The sequence below is a fragment of the Berghia stephanieae genome, chromosome 5 (assembly GCF_034508935.2).
Source record: "Berghia stephanieae isolate SIO BIC M18660-M18661 chromosome 5, UCSD_Bste_1.3, whole genome shotgun sequence".
In the NCBI taxonomy this organism is placed as follows: domain Eukaryota; kingdom Metazoa; phylum Mollusca; class Gastropoda; order Nudibranchia; family Aeolidiidae; genus Berghia; species Berghia stephanieae.
The window spans coordinates 57,804,953-57,831,172 of NC_088364.1; the positions used below are offsets into that span (position 1 = coordinate 57,804,953).

At 34.2% G+C, this 26,220-nt stretch overlaps 2 protein-coding genes across 3 annotated transcripts in view; one reads left to right on the forward strand and one right to left on the reverse strand.

Moving 5' to 3' along the window:
• The first annotated feature begins 437 nt into the window (after nucleotides 1–437).
• Nucleotides 438–6,326, forward strand: LOC144973301 (uncharacterized). Its single transcript, XM_078915572.1, has 3 exons — nucleotides 438–602; nucleotides 1,649–1,794; nucleotides 2,519–6,326. The coding sequence occupies exons 1-3, from the start codon at nucleotides 554–556 to the stop codon at nucleotides 2,639–2,641; spliced, it is 318 nt and encodes a 105-aa protein (XP_078771698.1). The 5' UTR covers nucleotides 438–553; the 3' UTR covers nucleotides 2,642–6,326.
• Nucleotides 6,327–9,148: 2,822 nt separating this feature from the next.
• LOC144973302 (40-kDa huntingtin-associated protein-like) overlaps nucleotides 9,149–26,220 on the reverse strand; it is a 34,714-nt gene continuing 17,642 nt past the window's right edge. Inside the window, exons 9-13 of one of the 2 annotated variants that reach the window (XM_078915573.1) lie at nucleotides 25,575–25,666; nucleotides 23,721–23,799; nucleotides 22,508–22,554; nucleotides 21,115–22,017; nucleotides 16,499–20,768 (exon numbers count right to left, since the gene is read on the reverse strand). In XM_078915573.1, the coding sequence (XP_078771699.1) occupies nucleotides 21,880–22,017; nucleotides 22,508–22,554; nucleotides 23,721–23,799; nucleotides 25,575–25,666 (356 nt within the window). In that variant the 3' untranslated portion in view covers nucleotides 16,499–20,768; nucleotides 21,115–21,879. Of the gene's footprint in view, nucleotides 9,248–16,498; nucleotides 20,769–21,114; nucleotides 22,018–22,507; nucleotides 22,555–23,720; nucleotides 23,800–25,574; nucleotides 25,667–26,220 lie in introns of those variants that run through there. The other variant, XM_078915575.1, reaches the window with a different exon arrangement.

A 26,220-nucleotide genomic window follows, 5' to 3' on the forward strand; every position in this document is an offset into this window, starting at 1 on the left:
AAAAACCATCAAAGTTATGACAATGAAACTTTGAGCAAACGAAAGTGCTTTCTTTTCTCTTTCGTTTCATGGTATTTTTATTTTGTTAAAAGAATATTTACATTTTCAAAATATTTTTTACAATATGCATACTTTCACGGCCAAACGCGCACAGAAAATCGTGGTCCAGAGCACCTACTGCTGTTTAAAGTCTTGGCAACAAGCGCCGTGGAATCATATTCGCATGAAAAGTGTATGTTTTTGTTGTCGAAATATCACTCTTTCTAGTGGTGTCACGGGCTAATTTCTAAGTTGGCTACAAGTGGGCTAAAATCTAATTTTAATTTTTCAAATAACAAAAAAATGCATTTTTACTGGAAAAATCGGAAAACCCTTACCATCATATTAAAATTCAGCCTTTTTTCTTTATAATATCAAAAAATCATAATGATACGAAACCACGGCGCTTGTTGCGTCAATTTACAAAACAGCCGGTCGAAGCCACTTTCTTTTTCTACCGTACGCCATTACTGCAATGTGTGTGTAGCTACTGCTCTCACATTTTTTCATCGTTATGGCGACTTCACGGTCTGAAACTGCCAACATCTTGCACGAACTAATTGGTAAGTGTTACTATATATTGTTTTCAGTCATGATTTGAAAAGTTAATAGATAAATATTAGTTTATTTTGATTTAATTGCCCAAGTCACTGTCATCGAGTCATCACTGCCATCCGTTGATCAACCGGTCACTTTCTAAAGTTTGTTTATTTTCTTCAGTTCCGTCAATTCACAGTCTGACTATCGAATTTGTATTTTCAAAATTATATTTCAATTTATAGCCTATTGATTTGTTTCTCTTTTGTTTATTTTAACTGATATATTAGCTGGTGTTGATGCGTTTTTCTCGTATTCTGAATCAGAATGGCTGCCAAGAATATGGTCTTATTTCAGTTTTCTGATCGAAGTGGACTAGTCCATTATATAGAAAGGGGGTTGTCATAGATTATAAATTGAGTTTTGCTTTTCGATTTTAAGTTATCAAAGGTCTCCCATTGAGATTTATTGTATTATTTACCGACCAAAAGAGTTATCAAAGACACTGACAGGCACAAGTTCATCATTTAATGAAAATATTTTGAGATACGTACCCGTATTTTAGCTCATTAACCTTAAGCAGCCTGTTGATTTGGAACAGTCCAAAGCTGTTGATATATTAGACATTTTTTCTATTAACCTTTTAGATTATTAAATTATTAGTTCTTTAAACTTCTACTTAGCTAATAATAATGTAGGCTTTATTTTAGTCATTGATATTGATAATGATATTTGCATTCATAGTTTTTGGGTTTTTAAAAAAGCCCCCCCCCCCCCCCCCCCCTTTCTCTCTCTCTCTCATATTTTTTTCTCAGCCAACATGCTATATTCTTATTTGATTTATTATTGTACTTTCAAATGGAATAAGAACATTTTCTCTTGCATCTATTTTACGGATGATATATATATTATATTTATTATATAGCTGGGTTTTCGGATTGATTTCATAAGCAGAATGTGTTTATATCTGATGTCATGATTGGATAGTTTTATTTTGATATTCTAATCTACATGTGAGGTCTAGGAAGAAATTGTCATAAACATTCATTTATCTTTTTTTCTTTCACCACAGCGGATGATAGCTACCATGCCATGTTTAAAAGGTTTACCAGAGAAGGAAAGAGAAGAAGACCTGATGCCAATCCACCAACCCTCACCAATCGAGTGCTTGTCCAGCTGTGGGATATCATGCTGTTCAGTGGCCATGAACAGAAGATGGTATGTTACACCTACTCTTATGTCATACCCAATTTTCCTGTAATGTGTGTTTAAGAATGTTGCTATGGTATGGATAGTGAAAGTACCGTCTTTTTAGCACAAATACAAAACATTTATAAAACACTTATTCGAAGTAAACAGCATGACTGGTTTACAATTTGTTTAACTAATTACTGTTTTTAAGTTGATCCCGTCTTGATGTTTAAAGTATTTATTTAGCTTAATAGAGGAGAAACTCAACAATTATATTGTCATTGAAGCTTCTCATTTGTTTTGTCTTTTCTCTTTTGCGTTCAAAGCTTCATGCAGCATGTTTTGATAATTGAATGGTGTACATTTAACTCATAAGATGGGGTACCCCTCCCTTTAGGTGCTTTACAACTTGCAGACAAAGGCAATGGAGGTTTTCTGAATTTAATGTTCGATAAGGAAAATATTTTCAAAGTGCCTTTTGTTGAGGGCAGGCTGTCAATGTGTCATGTAGACGCAGGTTAGTAAACGTGTTCTAATTGGTCGGTAACAAACGATCTAATTCTAATAACAGCAAAAAATTGGGGATCAGAGGTCAATGTTGCTATCCAGGGGTGTCGTTATCCAGAGGTTGTACTGTATTATAAAAATTTAATGGTATCAGTAGACCCTATTAATGGCTTTTTTTTGTCATGTGTGGACTTATCAATTTTTCATTGTTTCATGCAATTGTATGATTTTTTTTCTCTTGAAGGTACAAGACTGGTTTGGCTATCTCTACAGTGACCGTCCTCTTTTGCAAGCATCATGTGATCGGCTACGGCATAATATCCTCTGCATATTCAAGAGCTTTTCAATTGGTGGATGGTCCTCATGATGTGTTCAGGGAGTATTTAGATAATGTTTTTGACTTTAATTTTATTTCAGATGTTTTATCAGCAGCTCATATTGACAGGAAAATTTTGTTAGGAGACCATGAAGACTTCATAAGACCAAATGACTTCAAACTTTCAAATAAAATAGTTTTAGATTTAGAAAAATTTCAAACTTCAGAGAGATTAAACTCCAACTTTACAGCCAACTGGCTTTTCTTTATAATCAGTGGAACTGAACAAAAAGATGGGGATAAAATGTTATCAAGAATTTGATCTTAAGGATAAATAAACTAAAAGCTCAAAAAAAGAAACTCCAATCAAGTAAAAAAAATCAGTGCAAATGAATTTGAGCAATTTTTCGAGGAAGAATTCATATATGAAATACAACATTTTTCAGGAAGACAAACTAAAAATTTGATTAGTGCTTCAGTATCAAATGACTTAAATGAAACTCCAATTGAATCTAATGTATGCAAAATTACAAATGCTAAGGAATCTTCTCAGCCAAATTTTGAATTTTTTAAAAACAGAATAGATGCTCTTGAGAAACAACTTGAACTTTCTGATAAAGTGAAAAGGGACAATTTAAAATTAATTGCACGATGAGTTAAAGAGGAGAATAGAGTTGAGTAGAGGTGTCTGCCAAAATAATGAAGTAGATAATTTGCGAGAGAAACTTCTAACATCTCAGAAATAAAAAAAAAAACAAATAACAGAAGCAATTAAATATCAAATTAGATACCATAAAGTTATTAGAAATGTAAAAGATATAAACCTTAGCCTGTCAGGGTCTCATGAAGAATTGGTCTCAAAATTAAAAAGTTTTCTTGGCTAGCAATATTTTTTTCTTGATTCTCATTTCATAATCCATTGTATCACCATGGTATTGGTCTTTTCAAATTTTAACATTTACTAAACTCGTTTTTGCGATATTTTTAGCATTATCTTAGTTAAGCACACCTGTATGTATAATTAAATTCAATCCATTTGTATTTTGTGATAAAAAAATGTATTAAAAAAATTGATTAATAAATGTCATTTTGTTAAACATGACAAAATGAAAGATTTTCATTCTGTTGTTCTGACTTTATTTATAAATCAGTGTTGTTTTTGTTTTCAGAAATGAATAGAGCTCATTGTCCTCTTTTGATTGATACCAAGATCATCAAGATTGGTTAATAAGTAAATATTTTGGGAGTTTTCAAAATTCTCTACTTTTGGCTAATTTTACTCTTTTCGCGAGCCCGTGCGAAAAATGGATTTTTCGCTCTCTTTGAAGTCGTGGAACTGAAAAAGTATGCATCTAAACCTATTGAAAAAAATTGGAGGCATTCACAGCAACATTTTGTCTGGCTCAAATTAATTTTAATGAGTTTGCTTGATTTACGTTCTTGCACTGCTGGTTCAAAAATGAGGGTTTTGGGCCATCTGTACGGGACCGTATTTCGACCTGTTTTTGCGAAAACTCAAATTGTCATAACTTCCTTAAAAATTAAGATATTTAGCTGATTTTGGTATCGTTTCACTCAGGACAACTAGCTCTATCAATTGAACAGCTTAGAAATATCATGTGAGAGTGATCTAATTTTGGGTTTAGACTACCTACTGTTATGTATTAGTATATTTGTTATTTTTTAATGTATAATGTAAGCATTTGAGTGTGTTCCTCTTTGTTGGATTTTGTTCTTGTGTCCGGATGAGACTTATAGGTGATCTCAAACTAAGTACATTGGTGATATGCTCTTGGAATCTGCATCTGATCCCTATTTGTTCCCAGTTCCCCTATGTCTTACTTTCTCTTGGATGCTTCAATTGTAATTCTAGAACTTTTTACTATCCCATTTTCTTCCTTTTTACTGGCGCTGATATAACCTAAATGTGTTGCAAGCGCCGTAAAACCCTTAAAAACAAACAAACAAACAAATTTACCTAAACATGTCGTAAGAGCTGTAAAACACTAAAAAACAAACTCAATTTTGGTTATTTTATATCATTGCTTTCACGTTTTTTGCTTTCTTATATCTTTAATAGTATGTTATACCTTTTGATAAATTTAATTTTTATATATTGTTTGTTCAAGTGTGTCATTATTTATTTTTCACTGGGTCTACATTCATATGATTAAAATTTTAAGCAACTTTAAATTTGCAACAATTTTTTTTTCAATGTTGATCTCATTCATCTGTAAATGGTTAGCCGAGTCTTGTAACAACTGGCTTATCAACTTACCATCTTATAGTGGACTAAAGATGCAAAGGCAGCAGATCTAAGAGTAAATTCTTGTCAGCTCCTAGGTCTTATTGAATTTGAAGGGCGCTGTTACTGTTACTTATGAGTTGTTAACGCACAAATATTGCTTTGTTTTTGTTTTTTTTCCATATTGAATCAGAACTCACACTGGATTTTACATCAAACACACATTAAAACTTTGTTATATCGCATATCTTGGTACCGGTACTAGTCTGTCTAGTGACGTAACAAATAGTGTTGTATTCGATTTTATACAGTTGATCCTCGTCATTAAATTTATGATAAACAAATAAACGAGATAAGCGTTGTAGTGGGAGGGGGATGTTGTATAGGGCAGGGAGATCAGTGGAATCCCGATAAAGCCAACACAGCTGGACCCGAAAAATTGGCTGACTTTAAGCAAGGTTTGGCTTCATCCATTATCAATGGAACTCACTTAGATTAAAAACAGAAAATTTGAGACCATGAGAGATTGCCTACTTCAAGAGTGCTTAGGAGGATTCCACTCTACATTGTAGACCAAGGACAGTCCCCACTAACAATAAATCGCTTTTTTAAAAACATAACAAACCAAAACAAGAAAAAGCATACTCGATTTTTCTTTGAACTCCTGATTTATTCATTTCTTTATAGATTTCAACATCTTTATAGTTTGTACTTGTAGTTTATGGGTCTCCCTCAAAGATAAGGGATCTCATTTTATTTTTGTTTTTTTTTTATATAATAAAGAAGATAAGAGTAGTATAAATGGTCGTGAATGTACTTTTATGAATACAATGTCCCTTAACATTACCAATTATTTTATTTTTATAAATAAGGAGATGGATTTGATGTTGCTATTATTTTTATTTTATTTATTTATTATCATTTTTTTTTACTGTTGTTGTTGATGTTGTATACTTTAATTTGCCGTTTTATTTACTTTGCGTTGTAGTTCAAATCAGTTGAGTGTCTGATGCTAACGGTCAATTTATTTTTTTTTTCAAGTCACCTTGAACATCCAGCAGTTAAAGGCTGACATATTTTAATTTAAGGAAAGTAGCTTGGGATCGATCATCACCTTTTCTAAGGTCGCACGCAATTGTTTTGGACATTTTACGCTTGCAATAAACCGACTCCATGGGCAACAAGGCTCTGAAGGAGACTTTTTTTCTTTTTTTTTTTTTTTTGGAAAGGGGGGGGGGGGTTCAAGATGTGCATAAGTGAAAGCATACATTTTGGTATATTCCCATTTCAATATTTTAGTGTTATTTATCTATATAACACTTTAATCTTTTTTATAACTTTGTGGTGCAGCCAATTGTAAGTTGCATTATAATACCATTTAATTTTTTATTTTTAACGTTGTCTCTTGCTTTTTTTTTTTAATCTACATAATCAGTGATTTCAGCAAATGATCATGAACAATATCTTTTGTATTATGAATAAATAGTTTAATTTCAAAATAATTTGTGTGATTCTGGGTGGTGATCCTGACCTCCCATAGCGGGCAGGTAGGTACATACTGTGTCTTCTATCCCCTTATATCTGTTTTCCAACATGCTTTCTGTCTTTGTCTTGGAGTGAGATTGCTTGGTTTTGTCCTTACCTTGGTCGGAGTCCTTGGCTGAGGGGGAAACAGTCGAATGTATAGTTATTGCTTTGGGAGATGATATTTTTTTCCTTGTAAATCATCTCTCTGTTTTGTACTGTATTATGATTTATTTACTTGTTATATTTGATTTGTTAACATTTGAGTGAATTCCTCTTAGTGGGGACCTGTGCTTGTGTCTGGATGAGACTTTTAGGTGATCTCAAACCAAGTACTTTGATGGTGTGCTCTTGAAATCTACATCTGTTTCCTATTTGAACAAATTCCCCTTTGTCTTACCTTTTCTTGGGTGCTTCAATTGAATTCTATAACTTTTTACTATCCCATTTTCTTCCTTTTTACTGGCGCTGATATGACCTTAATGTGTTGCAAGCGCCGTAAAACCCTCAAAAACAAAACAAACAATTTGTGTGATTAATTGATTGTGTATTTAGAAGTGGACGATTTTTGGGCACCACATGTTGGAGCTTTATTTGGTCTTTTCCTATGGGTAGTCCTTTTTATTTATTTTTTTTTTTGGAGGGGGGTTGGATTGGCTTTTTTTTTTACTGCGTGTATGTGTGTGTTTATGTGATTATATTGTTTTGCTGGGCGGGGTTCCTGACCGCCCATAGTGGGCAGGGGGGTACATACTGTGTCTTCTATCCCCTTATAATATCTGTTTTCCAACATGCTTTCTGTCTTTGTCTTGGAATGAGATTACTTGGTTTTGTCCTGGTCCTGGCTAAGAGGGAAACAGTCGAATGTATAGTTAGTTTTGGGAGATATTTTTTTCATTGTAAATCATCTCTCTGCTATGCACTGTATTATGCTTTCTTTATATTATATATAAAACATTTGAGTGTGTTCCTCTTAGCGGGGACCTGTGCTTGTGTCTGGATGAGACTTTTAGTGATCTCAATTTAAGTACTTTGATAGAGTGCTTTTGGAATCTACACCTGTTTCTTATTTGAACCAATTCCCCTTTGTCTTCCCTTTTCTTGGATGCTTTATTGTAATTCTAGAACTTTTTACTATCCCATTTTCTTCCTTTTTACTGGCGCTGATATGATCTTAATGTGTTGCAAGCGCCGTAAAACCCTTAAAAACAAAACAAAAACAATCTTTTGACCTCCCATGGTCTTATATCTTCTTATATCCTACTTCCTTTACCAGGTTCCTTTCTGTCTTTGTCTTGGATTGCGATTACTTAAGTTTTTTTAATGTCCTTGGCTGAGAGGAAAACAGTCAAATGTATGGTATTTGTATTAAATTTGGGAGATATTTTTTTCCCTTGTACTTGTAAATCATCTCTCTATTAGGTACTGTTACTGTTATAGTTTTGCTTTTAATATGATATTAATGTTGTGTAAACATTTGAGTGTATTCCTCTTCATGGTACCATGTGCTTGAATCTGGATTGAGCTTTTCGGTATCTTAAACTAAGAACATTGATGTTATATATAATATATTGTGTAACTTTTGGAATCTACTTATGTTCCTTATTTGAACCAAACCCCTTTGTCTTATTTGTAAATCTAGAATTTTTTTACTCCGCATCTTATTCCCTTTTTTTTGGTAGAGAATCACTCCCTTCCTATACAAACTTTATACAACTCTTAACTGATGCCCTCCAACCCTCAAGTATTCTGCTATTGCCTTTCTTCTATGAAGTGTTAGATATGGTACTTATCAGTTGATATGGAAAAAGTACAAACAAACAAGATATATAAAAAATGCACTATCTCGCAGCAAGATTGTTCATCTGGATGTCGTTTCGTGCTATTGACTTTTTTTTAAAAATTTCATGTGATACTTTTTAGATCATTTCAGTTTTAGACAAAGGAAGATTATGGAATTGTCAAAAGATTTTAGTTGTGAAGATTTATCTGTTCTGACTCAAGCCTTTATAAAAAGTAAGAAAAAAGGACTGGTTTAAATAGAGAACAGGAATAGATATCAATGCTGAAAACTTATTATAGCGCTTTGACTCAGAGACATCACTCTACGCGCTTAAATTACAAATTAATTTAGCTGAAACATACAAACACCACACAAATTAGATGCCTAATATTGCTTCTCATGATTCTCATCAGTGCTGATGGTTTTCCTCGGATCCGCGATTTTGGAGTCCAGAGTAGGAATCTCCTCCTTTTAAAAAATTACATTTTCTCGAAACAATGTTCTAGCAATGAGAGAGTTGATGTGTGGTGGAACACACAGGTGCAATTTCCCACTCTCCAGAAGTTAGCTAGAGTATCAATGATAGTCTATCATCTCAATTGCTCTAAAAGTGGAGTTTAGTGCAGTAAAAATGGGGCTTAAAGGCAATAGTTCAACATTTTCCTACTTTTCACTTTTTGTCACCATCAGCACTGTCTCATATCATCTACTAAAATCTAAACAGATACGTTTTAAGTAAGCGAATGTTTTAAAAAAGGCAAAGATCCAAGTTTACTCTATCTTGCCATTTAAATCAAACTCACCAATTTAAATTTTAAAGGCGTAGCACAGCTGTATGATCTTTGCTTCATACCTATAACAAACCAAGTTCCATTCCACCTGCCACATTGTATGACCTTGAGCAAGTCACCTCAACCTAGTTCACTTTGTGTAGCTGCAAAGTGGCTGATGCCTGTTATTCCAGTCTTCCATTGGAAAAAAACCTCAAAGAAAACTTCTTCACTTAGGAACGAATAAATTTAATATTTTTTTTTTCCTTTCTTTTTCAATAAGCTACTTGCAAAGTCACTGATGAACTACAAAAAGTGAGGTCAGTTTACAAGCGCTGTTGATAAAAAAACAGATGGGCAAGTAAAAGTTCTAAATTACAATTAAAAGCACCCAAGAAAAACTAGGACAATGAGTGCTAGTTCAAATAGGAAAGACGTAGAATCAAGAGCAATCTATCATTGTACTAATTTCGACTCATATCCTGATACAAGCATAAGAGCCCTCTGAGAGGAATGCACTCAAATGCTTACAAAATATTATCTTCAAAACACAAAACTATAACTACATGACAGAGATGATTTACAAGAAAAATATATCATCTCCCAAAACTACAGTGCAGTCCTGATAATTCGAATTGGGTGGGAAAAGCAAATGACTTCTATTTATCAGAATTCGATTCGTCTCCAAACAAGGGAAATAACTAAACCTGACTCCAGGTATCAGGGTTAGATCTATTTATAACCAACCCCCTTTGTTAGCCAGCGGCCAGCAGACCACAAGTTAGTCTTAGTGATGAGAGAGGGATGACGCGAGACAGCTGGTCAATTTGGAGAAAGAAGAGAGAGGGCGGGTGGGACATAGAGGGAACAACACGCCATTACATGCCTCAGGGGTCTAGTTATTATTATTATTAGTCAGCTCAGTCATTAAAACGCGTGGGAGGGTGGATACGGAGAACAGGCAGTTCGTTATGACCTTCCAGAGTTTTTTTTTTTAGTGATGGGCAAGCACTTGCACTTCGAATAAAGAGAATAACGACTGTTCGAATTCGAATTAACCATGAATATTTTATTTAGAAAAAGAAGAAAATAATTCATTACATCGTATTTTCTTCGATTTAAAAGAAATTCGGTTAATCAGATTTCGAATTATCTGGACTGGACTGTAGTACTATATTATACATGTGACAAAAAACAAGTAATCTTGTTCAAAGACAAAAGCAGAAAGCAAAACGTATAGAAGATAAAGGGTTGACGATTAAGGAGGAAAAAAAATCACTGAACTTTATTCAAACACATCTGTCAATCCCCCTATCTGAACACTGAACTCCAGTGAAAACACATTACATGCTTACTTCTTCCCGTTCACTAGATGATTGGACATTTACTGATGTTTTTAACAATACTAAAGTCAGTAAAACAATTTGAGCACGTTTAGTGGATATTGCACTATATAAAAGCTGAAGGGTTTTTTGGGGGGTTTTTTGTATTTTTAATATGTATACTGAAAATTGGCAAACTTGGAGGTAGACGACACAGCAAGATTGACCCTCCTGCCCAATATAGAAGGTCAGAAGACCCTGCAACAGAGAGCAAAGTCACATGCCAAATAAGATTTTTATTTTTTAAAGGTTTTATGGTGCCTGCGACAACATTTATATCATATTAGCGCTAGTGAAAAGGAAGAAAATGAGATAGTATTCTATTATTGCAAGAAAAAAATAAGACAAAGGGGTATTGATTCAAATGGGGAACAGATGAAGATTCCAAGAGCACATTATCAGTATAGGTATTTAGTTTGGGATAATCTCAGTCTCTTCCAGTCACTAGCACAAGATCGCACTAAGAACACAATCAAATGTTTAAAAGATATGGGGGAATGAAGTTCACATGATATGTTCAAAAGAAAATTAAAAAATAACTATCAGTACATATCAGAGAGATGATATCCAAGAGAAAAAAATTCAATTTCCCAAAACAAACGATATACATTTACAGTGCTGTTTCCTCTCAGCCAAGGACTCCGGTAAGAGCCATAACAAAACCAAGTAATCCCATTCCAAGACAAAGGCAGAAAGCGACTCAGAAAATTTATAGGGGGATGGAAGACAAAATAAGTCACCTCCTGCCCACCATGGGAGGTCAAGAACCCAACCCAGAGATACAGCAAGATTGACCCTCCTGCCAAACAGGGAGGTCAGAATACCTTCCAACAGAGAGTAAGGTCACATGCCAAATAAGATATCTAAACAGATTTAGATTTCAAATTTAAATAGAAATAAATGATTTCAAATATTTATTTTATTTTGAAATTGTTTATTGTCACCAAGACTCAATGAACATGAAAACGAAAACAGTATACATGTACAGGGTGATTCAATAAAATGTGAACACATTGGGTTTGGCAGTGCCCCATAATGATGACATGTGCTTTTATGATGTTTATATTTTACCGAATCACCCTGTATACATCAAACAATAAGATATTTAATGATGGCTATACAACAAAAACAAAAAGTTTATAAATTGACACTTTTCATGATTTTTTTTTAAAATGGTGTTTGGGAGAAACATTTGAGGCTCGCTTTCAGTATGTTTTTTGACTTTGTACTGAACCCCTTCAGCGTTCAAAACAAGCCAAATTAGTAATGACTTAATGATGGACTGAAAGTAGTTATTGACTTCCAACTGCCTTTCTCTTTGTCCCTTTTCTTAAATACAAGTCTCGATAACATTTCATTCATTTTTGTCATTATTGATAATAGCATGTCTTCAATTTAATAAGCACCATGGATAAACTTGTCAAGACTATGGTTGCTTGCAATGTCACAACACACCACCACACATAACACTCGTGTCCTGAAAACACGCCAATGGGGAGAAATTGTTCTGCTAATGTATAACATGGTGCTTGACTAAACTAAAATAAAATCCATCTCCTGAAGTGTTATCTAAATCTGAAAAATAAGTTTTGTAGACTGCATTGGACATCTGACGTAAGGCTCTGGACTCGGAGAACTGTTGGGAAAACTTAATGGCCCTGGCAATGCTGCATTTAGAACACACCAAAAAAAAAAGATTATTACCCCCTCCGCCACCCCCCAAAAATTTATCTTTGATGAGATTGCTCTTCTGCAAAGGATAATCTGACTCCATTGGATGACTTGTGTCGCAGAATTACACCAAATACATGGTTCTGTAATTGTGCTATTCAATGGCAAAACAAACCACTATCATTATTAAAAGATATGTCATATTAATATTATTAGAATAAAATGCAACCCAGTGAAAGAATGGCAATGGTTATAAATAAAACAGTTTTAGAAAAGTTGTCTAGTTATGGTCAGACATGACTTAACTGCAGTCTCTGGCTTCAGAATTGGTCTGCTGAGCCAAAACCATTACAGTCCACTCCACTTGTAGTTGTAGCGAAGTCGATTGTAAAGATGTAACAAACTCAACAAAATTCAAACAGTTGTACTGAACTCCATACATCCGTCATGACGGTAGTAGTGATGCATATACTTATATGTAAACAGCCTCTTTTTGTCGTCGGAAAAGGCGTCGGAAAATTTAAAACACCACGTTGTTTTAAGGGTCTACCTTCCTTTCTAGTTTCCTTTCGTTATGACTCCAAGTATGGATGATAGGGCAGATATTTGCAGAATGGCTCCAAAATTTTGACAGAAAAGTGCTTTTGGAACAACGGAAAGTACTGCTTGTGGTGGATAATTGTATGGCTCACCCAAAAGGACTAAACCTAAGAGCCACTGAACTGCTTTATCTGCCACCAAACGCCACTTCCATGGGTCAACCTTGTGACATGGGTATCATCAACAATCTGAAATGTCACTACAGAGCAGCACACTTGAAGTGGATCATTAACCACATTGATTCAGGGAATTCATTCAAGTCATTCAGTTGGAGAAAGATGTAAAAAGTTTGCAAAAAGAAATGGTTTAAGAGTCGGAATCATATTTTTATGAGAAACTGGTGTTCCTTTACCAACCATCAAAGAGTGGGGAAAATGTGAAAAACAAAATAAGTGATGAGTATTTAGACATGGTGAGAAATCATATAAATTCCTTTCCCCATATCCCCTCTCCTTATTCTAGGGCTGATTCGTGCAGAAAATACCTTGATAAGTCTCTTAATTTGGGTAAAATGTATGGAATGTACAAAGATCTCTGTACAGAAAAAGAAATGGAGCCTGTAAAGAAATACAAATATTATGAAATTTTCAAAAAAGAATTCAATATTTCATTTTAAGCTCCAAAAAAAGATAGATGTGATTAGTGTGATTTAGTATTAAAATTAAAAGGTTGCAACAAGCAAAGGTGAATTGATTTTACAATTATTAGAAAAAAACACAAGATTGAGTGAAAAAGCCTTAACCACAGATATGTTTCAATGGGCCCTGGGCGAAAGACCTACTTGACAAGTGAAGAAGAATATGAATTGGTTGAGTGCCTTAAAATAATGGCGAGATGGGGATTTGGCTTTACGAAACAAGAGGTTCTGCATTTGGTCCAGTGAGTATACTGCGTCCAAGCCCAAGAATCCATTCAAGAATGGCATGCCAACTGAGGATTGGCTCTCAGGATTCTTCAAGAGACACCCTATCCTCACCTCTCGACTGCCGGAGCAAATGAAGACAGCTCGAGCTAAGTCTACAGCAAATGCAACCATTGTGGAGGAATGGTTTGTTTTGGTTAAATCCACGCTTGAGGAAAATAACCTGATGAATAGCCCTCATCGAATATTTAATGTTGATGAAACCGGGATGCCTCTGGACCCTAAGCGACTTAGGGTTATCTGTGAAAAAAATATTTCACATCTATTTCGTGTCATTGGTGGTTCTGGCCGAGACTCAATACTGTAAATGGATGTGCAAGTGCTAATGGCAATGGTGAAATGCTTCCCCCCCCATGTCATTTATGTCGCGAAGAACTTAAGGTCTGAATGGACTAAGGTAAGATAGTAACAGCTATGTCAAAGTCTTGGCATCGTTAGTTATAAAACCTGTCATCAGTCATCAGAGTGGACGACAATAAGTGTGAGACGGGACCCTTAAACCCTGTCAACAAGAAAACATGGCTGTTCAACTTCGAACCATAAAAGGGCTTCAGAGAAGAAAGGGAGAAAATTAAATATATTGAATAAAAATCGATTGTCCGATGACAGATTTATTGTCCATGCGTCCTTACTTCCCTGAACTAGACAAAGTGTTCATTGAAAGTAGCTAAAAGACAGACCGCCGAGAAGTACAGAATACCATGGAGCACATTTTGTGACAAGGCAAAAGCAACGCACCCTGGACAGCTTTCAGGGCCCTGACACAATTTCTGCTAATGGTAAGTAAGATTATTTGAATTTTTGCTTGGTATTTTGTTGTATCGTCCTTTGAGCCTGAGTTTGAGACTAGAGTCTAGAGTAGAGAAACTTAGAAAAGTGTCCGCTTCAATGAGAAAGGTGAATTGACGATCAAAGAGAGCCCGCAGTGATAAGGCAACGATTTATTACTGATTGTGAAAGTTAGACAAACACTGGTTTCATAGACCTGTCATCTGCATTTTTTGCGGCCGCAAATGGCAATTTGCGGTCGCAAATATCAGGACGATCCGCAAATTTTGGCAAATTTCCCAAAATTGACAAATCGTGGCAAGTTTTTGGAAAATTGGCAAATCGCGTGGCAAATTTTGGGGAAAAAAAGAAGCGAAAACAAAATAACGAAGAAAAAAGTGTGAAACTTGAGCAGCTTTGCCTGGGCCCAAAACAAGGGAAGCTACTCTCTACGGATAATGATCCTTTAAAATCTTTGTAACAACGCTATTGTGTAAATTAATAAATGTAGCTTCCTTAAATGTAATAAATTGTGTTTATATATATTTTTTCTGTACCGCGTGTTAATTTTTTACTGAAACGCTTAGTTCTCCTCTGCAAATTTTTTGGCAAATTTTGGTCTTTTTGGCAAATTTCTTGGCAAATTTTGGGGGTTTTTTGGGCAAATTTTGGCAAATTTTAGGTCCCAGTTTGGCAAAAAATGCAGATGACAGATAGACAATATTCTGTCCAACCCACGCATGTGCCAAGTTAAATAGTATGAAAACTAATGACGAGAGGGTGTTACAGGCTTCTAAAGCCTTTTACCCGAAAAAGGATAGTATAGTATAATGTAGATCTATTATGTAGTTAGTAGTAGAAGTAGTTCTTGACTCAAGTAGAAATCAAATACAGCCTATTGTTTACAATAGTAGATTGTAATGAATATAGACTAGATAATCTAGATCTAGACATAAATCACGTAAAGACAATACTGGATTTTTCAGTCTCTGAGAATAGTGTGAGCAATCCAGTGCCAGTTGTCTTCAGTTGATCTAAGTAGAGCTAGAACTAGACTCCGGATCTAGTGCCACTTTTTGTTAATTGATATAAAAATAAAGTAGAATCCCTTATCAAGTCGAAATCCTGAGCCCTGACCCATATTTTATCTCATCGACAATTATGATTTTATATCTAGATTTATTATTATCAGGTTATTAAGTGAACTGCTAGTCTAACATCTTTCATTAAAACATTTCTCTTTTCAGGGCGCAATGAACTTTGCAAAGAAGTTGTATCAGTGTTTACAGCCACAAATATTCCACTTTCAAAGCTAGACCACCCTGCATTCCGCACATTTCTCCACAAACATGTGAATAGTGGAGCTATCCCTAAGTCAAAACAGCTCCAAGAATGCTATGCCCTCCGGGAGTTGGATGACAAGAAAGAAGTCGTTCGAAGAGAGTTGAGTGCAAACCGGTGTTTATATGAGCAAGTCTTTGATCGGCCGCCCTGTCTTCACCCTATACTTAACTGTTGTGCCTTGAAGAAAGTTAGTGTTACCACTCTCCAATCTCCCCCAACCAACTGTTGTCTTTCACTGCTCTAGACCGCCGATCTAGCGATGCACGCCCTAAGGTCCTACTTGGGATAAATTAAAACCATTTCAGTTTTATCACTGAAAGAAGAGGCTTTGCTTCAATAAAATATACGGATGAAGAGAATGGCAATTAATATATATTCTATCATTGTTGGTTTTGCTTAAATAGATATTAAATATCAAAAAGAACAGTAAACAAAGTATTTAACGAGAAGAGCCCCATGGTACTATAAATAAAAATCCCTGACCCAATGGAGTCCTTCATCCCTGCACACTCTCAACGAACCCTACTCAACTTGTACTGTGTGTGAAGTTAACAAGTGCTTTGCATGTGGAATTTTATGTGGATTTTTAAATTCAATTCTTGTAAAGTTGAGTGTCATACCCTTTAATATTCAGAGAAAATGTCTTATCGCTGTTGTCATTGTTTATGAAACCTCCCTAATTTGTAACCAATCATGAATCATAAGATTTTTTAATAGAAAATCAATTCATACACTTATCCCCTTAAGAGAAAATAGTGGTCAAAGATTTAGGTCCACACAAACCAGTGAATTTTAACTTAGTTTCTAACACACTGTGCAGACAGCACCGATTTAAAATAATGATTACTTTAAACTGCTGAATGACTTACTGCCAGTGAACGCCGTAAAATGTTTCATTGTTTTTATTGTTTGATTTTTGGTGATGATGCTCTTAGTGGAAAACAGGATTCAGTGATACTGCACATATCTCTCAGGCACTGAAGAAACATTCTGAGTCAAAAAGCCATGTCACACATACTGTTAAATATAAACAATTCAATGTTGTAGACATGAGAAATCAGTTGGACACAGGACATGCTGCGTCTGTGAGTAGATAATTGATGCCCTTTTGTTTTTGTGGTGTACATGAAATTGCCCTCAGAGGTTATGATGAAAGCTCTGAATCATACAATTGTGGAGTTTTTTTAGATCTCATATCGCGAGATGCTAAAAATGATCCAATGTTTGCAAATCATTTGGAGACAGCAACTGTACCGCACTATACAGCTAAGGAGAAACAGAACGAGCTCCTAAACTGTATGTACAATATTTACTTGGAAGAATTAAAGCGTGATATTACAAATACAAAGTTTGTTTCGGTTCAAGCAGACAAGGCTACGGATGCAAGAAAACGTACACAGTTCGTCATTATTTTAAGATTTTTAAAGGGAAGGAAACTGGTTGGAAGTTTATTAGAATTTGTTGAAGTGAGCGATAGGACAGCTGAAGAACTAGCAACAACTCTGGAGGAAGCTCTTGAGAAATTAGATGTGAAGGAGAAATTAATTGCTCAGACATATGATGGAGCAGCTGTGATGTCTGGCCAACTTTCTGGGGTTCAGGCAAAGCTCAAAGAAACATTTCCAAACGCTGTTTTTACCCATTGTAACGCACACCAGTTAACTTTAGTACTAAAACAAGCATGTTCCCGTATTAGATGCTGTAAAATTTTCTTTGCAAACATTATAGCATTTTCCACTTTTTTCTCTCATTCTTCAAAATGAGTCGATGCCTTCCATCAATTTTGCCAAAGCACTCAACCCACGCCTTCACAGATTCGCTGGAATTTCCAATCCCGTCTTATTGCTAGTATAGCAGCACAAAAGGAGGATCTTATCAGCCTTTTTGAGAAAATATTAGACGAAGATTGGGAAGAAGATACAACTCAAAAAGCATCTGGCCTTTTAAACCTTTTAACAAATGAAACATTCGTTTTTTCCTCAATGTTTTCAACAAAATCTTTAAGAGCGTTGATATATTATTTGGAATACTCCAGAGACGCTCACTTGTTTCGCACATGTGTGAAAGGGCAATACACACATTCCAGGATGCAGGTTCTCAACGGCTGTCTCTTGGTCTAAGCTTATCTCATCTGCTTGAGTAATGGGAACAATTGAGAGCATTATTTCTTGAAATATATGAGGGTAAAACTTCTAAGGCAACGGACCAAAAAGTTCAGAGTGTGTCAAAAAGCTCCTTTCACCTGAAGTTAAAGCATCTGTCTTGTTCATTGAAAATGTGAATCATGTTTTTGGGATTGCCAATGATTCATACGGTTAGGTCTATTTTCAAATCTGTAATTAGTGACAGTTGGTGAAAACGATGAATTGGAACTAGATGTGAAGAAAAATCTGCTTCCTGATTACAAGTGTAGGCAAGTGTTGTAGAAAAATAATTAAATGAGGCACAAAAGAAGATTTTTTTTTTCAAAACTGATGAAAAGTATTTTCCAGTCGCCATTGAATATCTTCAGAAAAAGTGTAATATGGACATCAAGACATCCATGCATCTCTGGCTGAGCCTCATAAAATAAAATTGTCGTCATTTGCTGACATCGACTATTTTGTTCACCATTACAAATCACTGCTGTCAGCTGCTAAGAAATCAGAAGAAAATATGGATGGTTTAAAAAGGTAGTTTAGGCAATAGCAGGCACGTATTTTTGATTTGGAAAAGAATGAGATAGCATATAGCTATTGGTTTACGATGACAAAAGAGGAGACACAGGAAGGTGCCAAGAGATTCACTCAACTGTGCAATGCTTGGAGTTCTGTATTTTTTAATAAAATACTTTCTCTGTGTATTTTCCCTGTTTTTCACTGTCAGCATTGTTTCAAACATTGTAAGTTATACGAACCTGGAGGGCAATCGATGTCAGGGAAATGCTTGGAAAAAGACTGATGCCATCGAAATGTTAGCTTTGTTTGGACTGTACTTCCATTTACGGGCAAGGAAATTGAATTTGGTTGACGTTAGAAGAATTTGGAGTGGAATCTCAGCGGACCCAGTAGCAAAAGCGACCATGACAATGCAAAGATTTTACAATCTGACAAATGCCTTGCGATTTGATGACAAAGCATCTAGATCAGCCCGCAGACAGAGGGATATTTTTGCACCAATTAGAGATTTGTTCGATTCAATAAATAATAAACTGGCCTGTCACTACACCCCAGACATGAACTTGATTGTTGATGAGCAACTAATTCCTTGGCGTGGGAGGGTTAAGTTCCTACAATACTTGCCCTCTAAACCTGACAAATATGGAATGAAATTCTTCTGGATTTGCAATTCTAAAACGGCGTATCCATCGAAAGCCATTCCATATCTTGGGAAGTATGGAGAAAGAAGGACCAATTTGGGAAGGGAAACTGTCGAAGAACTGGCTCTACCGTATGTGAAATCTGGCAGGAATATAACCTTTGACAATTTCTTTAGTGATAAAGAACTGCTGTTGTGGCTGCAAAGACAAGGCTTATCTTGTGTTGGGACTGTAAGAAGAGACAAAAGATTTTTACCACAAAGCTTCAAACAGGGAAAAGATTTACAAAAGGGCGAATCATCATTCATGTTTAATCAAAATATGTCTCTTGTGAGCTACAAGTCAAATCACAAGAAAAATGTTATTGTCATGAGTAGCATGCACAATTCAATCGACATTGATGTTAACGACCCAAAGAAAAAAACCTGAAATCATCAAGTATTACAACTCAACTAAAGGTGGAGTGGACACCTTTGACCAGATGTGCCACAGTCTCACAACCAAGAGGAAAGCCAGGAGATGGCCCATGGTAATATTCTACAATGTTCTGGACACTGTTGGGATTGCAAGTCATGTTATCTATGGAGAACTTTTCAAAAATGACCCCCTTGGTAATAAGAAAAACAGAGCACAGTTTCAGGAGGAGCTCTCCAGGCAACTTTTTATCAGGCATATGGAAAGAAGATTCAGCACCATGAAGAAACCAAATCCAAAACTTGATTTAACAATTCAACATGTTGTTGGTGAATGGGGTATAGAAAGACCTAGGCCTAATACTAATCCTAATAATAACATGGAGACAGTTACAGCGCCAGTCGTGTCCAGCCGAAAAAGACCTGCTCAGGGCAGATGCCTTGATTGTCCCAGGAAAAAGGATTCCAAAATCAGGAAGTCCTGCGCTGTTTGTTCAAGTTTTGTTTGTGTACCACATTCTAAGGTAGTGTGTACTAAGTGTACTCCTACTACTACAACTACTTAGGTTACTTTTTAGTTTTAGTTCAAGTCTGTGTTGGTATTTTCACAGCAGAGCAAAATATTTATTATTATTACAATTTTTAGTTGAGTTTGGCTATTTTCTTGATTGACGTTATTTATATTTTCAAAGTTTTGAATTGTTTGTTCTAAATCTAAAACCGGTGTTTCAAGTTAAAGTGTTACTGTACACTGTACACAAATCCATTTTTACTTATTCAATGTTTGTTGCTCGATGCTTAAATTTGTAAATAAACATTTGATTCCAAATCTGTTACTGTTAAGTCACTTTTCACGTTGGTTGTTGATAAAATAATCCACTTGCTGATCTAAAATAGTTGCTACTAGAAGGGTGACCTCCAAATTTAACCTCCGTCTCAGATAGGACCAAACATGGGCTTTATATCGAGCCGGTATTTCCATTACTGATGTGACCGAGATTCGAACTCATGACCCCTAGGTCCACGCCCAGACCACTAGGCTAATGGTGCATAAGTTGAAGCTGATGATGCCCATTATGATGGTGGATAGCATTGTAAAGTCTAAAGCGCTTTGAGCAGCCTAAAAGACGGAAAATGCGCTATATAAATATTATATATTATAGTAGTAGTAATAGTTATAATAATAGCAATACAACATGAGGATGTTGGTATTTGTGGAAAATCGTTATAATATTATAGTATAAATTATACAATCTTCACAATTTTACTTACATAGTATATTTACTATACAAGTAAAATAGTGAAGATTGTATAATTTATATTTATACTATAATAATACCATGACACGATGTTCCAATAATACCAACATCCTCATGTTGTATCTACTGTTATATAATTGATGGGGTGTAAAATCACCACACAATATAGTTAACCGCATAGCTCATTTTTTCTTCATTACTGACATGGGGTGTTTTGTTTGTTTGTTTGTTGCTTTAGGTCTCTTCCAACACAATTGAGGTTATATGAGAGACCGCTGAAACAAAAAAACAAGCAATCTAACAAATATAGTACAAATGCAAATCAAAATCATAACCTAAAGATATCATAAGCTAAATTATAAATAACCAAGAACAAACAGGCAGAAGATTTACAGAAAAAAAATATCCCCTGTCAAAAATACAATCACAAACCAAAGAAGCAGGATAGGCTAGTAAAGAGAAGAAGAAACGACATCACTATCGGATCGTACACCCATGCGAACATCATAGGTATATGATTCAAGGTGATGCTCCCATCCAACCACCGCTGACATGGGTGATTTCACACCCCACAATATAGTTAACTGCATAGCTCATTTTTTCTTCTTGACAGACATGGGGTGATTTCACACCCCATGGTATAGGAATAGGGGTTCTGACATTTGACCTCTAAATAACTCAAAAAGTATTTTTTCAAATTAAAAAAAAATGACTACCCAATTCCTCATCATGAAATTGGCGATTAGCTAAAATTTCATCCCTCTATGTTAAAAACTGAGGTTTTTACAGTCGAAAAACATACCCCTGGGGTGTAAAATCACCCCACATATAGGGATAGGGTTAAGACAAATGATTAGTTTTTTATTATTTTTGTCATCTTACCCAAAATATATTTTAATAAGAAACCGTTGTGTGTCTTTAGCAGTAAATGACAGGTTAATATGAAATGTGCATAACTTTCTTAATAGATAGGTTTTTTTAATAATTATCATAAATGTTTTGAATAGAAAATGAAAAAAAAACTATTATTTTGTAAAGCGCTTTGAGCACATGTAATCGATATTGCACTATCTATATAGATGCTCAATTTTATTTTTTTAAAATTAATTCTAATAAATGACCTGCGACCCCAACTTTCTTCAAAGTCACTTTCCAACATCTGAATCCCCCAAAATATAAGACAAGAGGTCAAAATGTTTTGCTGAAATGATCAACATTGCTTAACGGAGTCGATGTCAAGTCATATAAAGACCAACATACTACCAGATGCAGACAGGACAATAAAGGTACATAAAACCAATGTCTCAAATTCAAATGCCTTCTCCACTTGGATGGGCAAGCTCATGGATTATAAAGTGGAGTATCTGATTTTGTTCACTGCTTAATAGTGGCCATAAATCTTTCTGAAGAGATCGCAGTGATTCTAGATCTTGGGATTGACATGCCATCTGGAACCACCAACAAAAAAAATATAAAAAATTGCTGAATAAAATCCATAATTACTATTTCTATTTGACCAAGCAAGGTGAGAAAAATATTTGAAAAGAAACCACTTCCTTCATGCATGCAACTATACTCTTAAGAATAACCTGCTTTTATGCTTCAAAGTCATAAAAAGAAGTGAGCCTAGTTAATGAAATTCATTTTGAATATGACATGACATGTTGAATAAATCAATCTTACAGTATTATCATTTTTAAGATGCTAAGAAATATGTGGCAGATATTTACAAATTGTAATAAGACTTTTTATTTAAATGTAATACAATACCACCTATCGGATAACATGAAAATGATGCAGTTTAACATTTGTGAGTATCTGTACCTTTAAGGCAGATTTTATCAACGGTTCCCATCTGGCAGGCAATGGGTTATGGTAAAACTAGAAGCAGAAAAAATGTAAAATATTATGTGATCTACATTTGAGATAAATACTTACAACTACTGACTGTAGAAGAAGATAGAGATCCTCTCCAAGATAAGTCTCTGTAATAAAATCAAAAATAAAATCGTTGTTCAAAAAATTCAGTTTTGTTTTTGCTTTTTTAATTTAAAAAAAAATAGTTTCAAACTCTTAAAAGAAATTATAGTACCCAGCGCAGTGCAATTTATAGGTTACAGGATTTTTTTTAATAACCCAAAAAGAATATTTAACTGTAAAATATAGATTATATAGTGAATCATTTATTCATAATATACAAATATGTTACAGTGAATGACATAATCAGTCGGATGGTGAAAAAGTTTTAACTGAAATATTGCCAAGTTTAGTTAGAAGGTCAATTAAATGTTTATCCAAAATGAGTTCTTGTCATAAATGATTAAATCAACCCTTTTTGTACATCTTCAGGAAATATCAAAGCTTAATTTCATTTCTTAATATTTTTTACAGTTAATCAAGTTGAAAAAGTATGAAATTTGAGAAAAGTTGCTGGATACCTTTCCCATACATCTGATCATAACTTCATGAAAAATCACCCGATTTACTTCAAAGAAAGATTAAAATGCTCTGGTGAGCATATTCTTTCAGAAAATGAAAAAAAATGCAAATAAAAAATGTTCACCTGATTATGTCATGCACTGACACCTATTTTTATTTTAAAATATTATTTTACAGAGAATGGTACACTCCTTACCTATTCTGTATGAGCTGCACTGGCTGATTGTCAAGGAAAGAATCATTTTTAAGATTGCTCTGTTTTGTTTTAAAAGCCTAAATGATGAAGCACCTGACTACATTAAAAGCATGTTCGAACGATATGCACCAAATAGGAATTACGATCTTCAACTGACAAAATGAAGCTTATTCTTAGAAATAATTATAATTATAAATTTTATGGTGGCCTGCCCAGAAGGATAAGAGAAGCAAAATCTATTGATAGTTTTAAATCAATGTTAAAGCACAACCTTTTTACCGTTACATGTTCATGATTTGTTACGTGCATTGAGTATCACACAGTGATGACAATGCATGATATAAATGCCATGTATTATTATTATAATTATTATTATTATTATTATTATTATTATTGTTATTATTATTATTATTATTATTATTATTATTATTATTATTATTATTATTATTATTATTATTATTATTATTATTATTATTATTATTATTATCATTATTATTATTATAAATTTAAATCTACCTGTAAGACTATCACATGACTCCCAAGTGTATTTCTCTAAAGTTTGCGCATGTTCTGGTCGTATTCTCTGCGGTGTTGGCTGAAATGAGTGATATTAAAAAATTGTTCTCTCACCTCAAATAAAAAAATTACTTTGAAATTTTATTTGGCAAAGGAGAGATAGAGATAGATAGAAAGATAGAAAAGTGGAGAGAGAGAGAGAGAGAGAGAGAGAGAGAGAGAGAGAGAGATAGATAGATAGATAGATAGATAGATAGATAGATAGATAAATAGATAGAGAGATAGATAGATAGATAGAGAGAGAGAGGGAGAGGGGAGAGAGAGAACGAGTACAGAAAGAAAGAGGATCGTTTTAAACGGTTAAACCAATACATATAGATGGACCCACCTTTAAAAATTTATCAAAGGCTCATTATCGAACAGAATTTCTTGTGACAACCCCTACTACTAACCTGATTACAGCACCACAAATAAAGCAAGCAAAAAAAAAAAATAATCTTGACAGATACAGTGGTATAGATGGTTAATTGAATCAACACCATTTGTCCAGGTCGACATATCTGCCTTAAGGGGCGGTTTGGGTCTAATTATTAGGAAAATCCTTCAAAAATTTGATTTTGAGATTTTGGTGGAAAATGATATTTTATTATCTTAGAAATAATATAATTAAAGTCCAAATTCTTAAAATAGACTATAAAGGCACGAAATACACAGTCAAAAATGGTACAGGTAGTAAGAAATGTGTGAAAAACGGGAAGCCATTTTGCTATTTTCTCAATATGTCATTTTTCTAAGGGTATGGGAAACTGTGTCAAACGTTTCTCAGAATCTATTCAATGAAATTGTCTGAAAATTTCCACATTATGACAGAGATAATGTATTATGTCACCATAGAGAGATTTTTTTGATAAGATTTGTGAATTTTAAATTATAATCCTAAATCTGAATTTTTTACATCAATTTTTTCATAACATTTTGATTCTCAACTTTGTAATGATCTAATAAAAATTACATAAGCTAAAGTGGTAAAATCTCTCTATGGTGACACACTATGGTACAATGTTGACAAGAGGGAAGAATATGGAGGTCATTCCTTCATTAGTTTTTGTGGAACGTTTGCCACAAGATTGTTATATTTTTTGATGTCAGACCCCCAAATTAGATCGCAAAATGGGTATCAACACATATAATTAAAAATTTTCACCATAAATGTTGTTTTTTAACCTATATTGATGATACAGAATGATTAAAACCGCCCAATATAGGTAATTAAATTTTTTTTAGAAAAGACCCAAACCGCCCCTTAACCATTACTCTACTCAATCACATCTGTGCATGCCTGAACAATAATTTATTTTGCATTTAGTATCTCTTTTAGATTAATATGAATGGAAAAAAAATTCGTATGACATGTGCATTTTTCAATAGATCTTTAATGAAAACTGAACCTAGGACTTCAATTATTTTCATTATTATAACTTGGAGCAAATCAAATTTACCTTAAATTAGTTAAATTACATTTTACTTTTCCAAATATTATCATAACAATCTTACCCTCCTCCTAATTTCATTAGATGAAAATAAAATAAGAAAGTTGATATCTTATTCATTGCGTGAAACTAAAGGATGAAAACTATCAAAATCAATTCAATTAACATTTTTACTCTACTCATGTGTCAGATGTCGGCAATAAACACAAACTTTCAAAGAGATTAAATTGTGCTAACTTTAAAAAGAAAAGAAAAACTGACATAGGCACACCTATATTTTTCATGGCAGCTATAATTTCCCACATCACAGAGAACGCAATGTGTAGATTAAAAAAAGAAAACAAAAATTGTCCAGTTATCTAACCTGCAGTAACAGAAGGAGTAAAACTCTAGTGATTTCACAAACAGCTAGGATATCACAGTAAGCTCCAAGGGGCTTCCCCGTCACTGATGAACCTGTAAAAAATAAAACATACTGAGATATAGTAGCTTTCATCAGAAAATGGACAATTATAAAGTAGTAGTTTCAAAAACAGAATTTTCAAATCTTCTACAGCTCTACCTGTTTTTGTTTTTTTTTACTTAACAAGTTATCTTTCCACTTACGATGGAGAAAAAAAAAATGACTTAATCTATCTGTATCAACATCTGCTTTATTTAATAACATGATCTGTACAAACCATAAGAATCAACTTTTTTTAAAGATATTCTCAAAGTAATTTATAAGTTTACACAAATATTTAGACTCAGGCACAAACAAAAATATAATTAAAAATAAAATATAAATCATATTTGATCTGAAAATTGAACAATTTTTTAAAAGTCTACAAATACTGTATGATATATTTATGATATATGATCAGTCCCCGGAGAGCCCGTTATATGCTTGTCAGGTTTTCATTTCATGTCATCTTCATTGCCCTCATTCTAAAGTTGTGATAAGAGCAATACTTCTGAAACATCATCAAGCATCGTTGTTTAATGCCTTCTTACTAGAAATAAAAAGACGA

What these genes read in the sequence shown, in the direction of transcription:
- LOC144973301 (XM_078915572.1), top strand. Translation starts at nt 554, where the DNA reads ATGGCGACTTCACGGTCTGAAACTGCCAACATCTTGCACGAACTAATT. An exon ending in CATCTTGCACGAACTAATTG is followed by an intron (nt 603 to 1,648) that starts GTAAGTGTTACT and finishes CTTTCACCACAG; the next exon opens with CGGATGATAGCTACCATGCC. An exon ending in GTGGCCATGAACAGAAGATG is followed by an intron (nt 1,795 to 2,518) that starts GTATGTTACACC and finishes TTTCTCTTGAAG; the next exon opens with GTACAAGACTGGTTTGGCTA.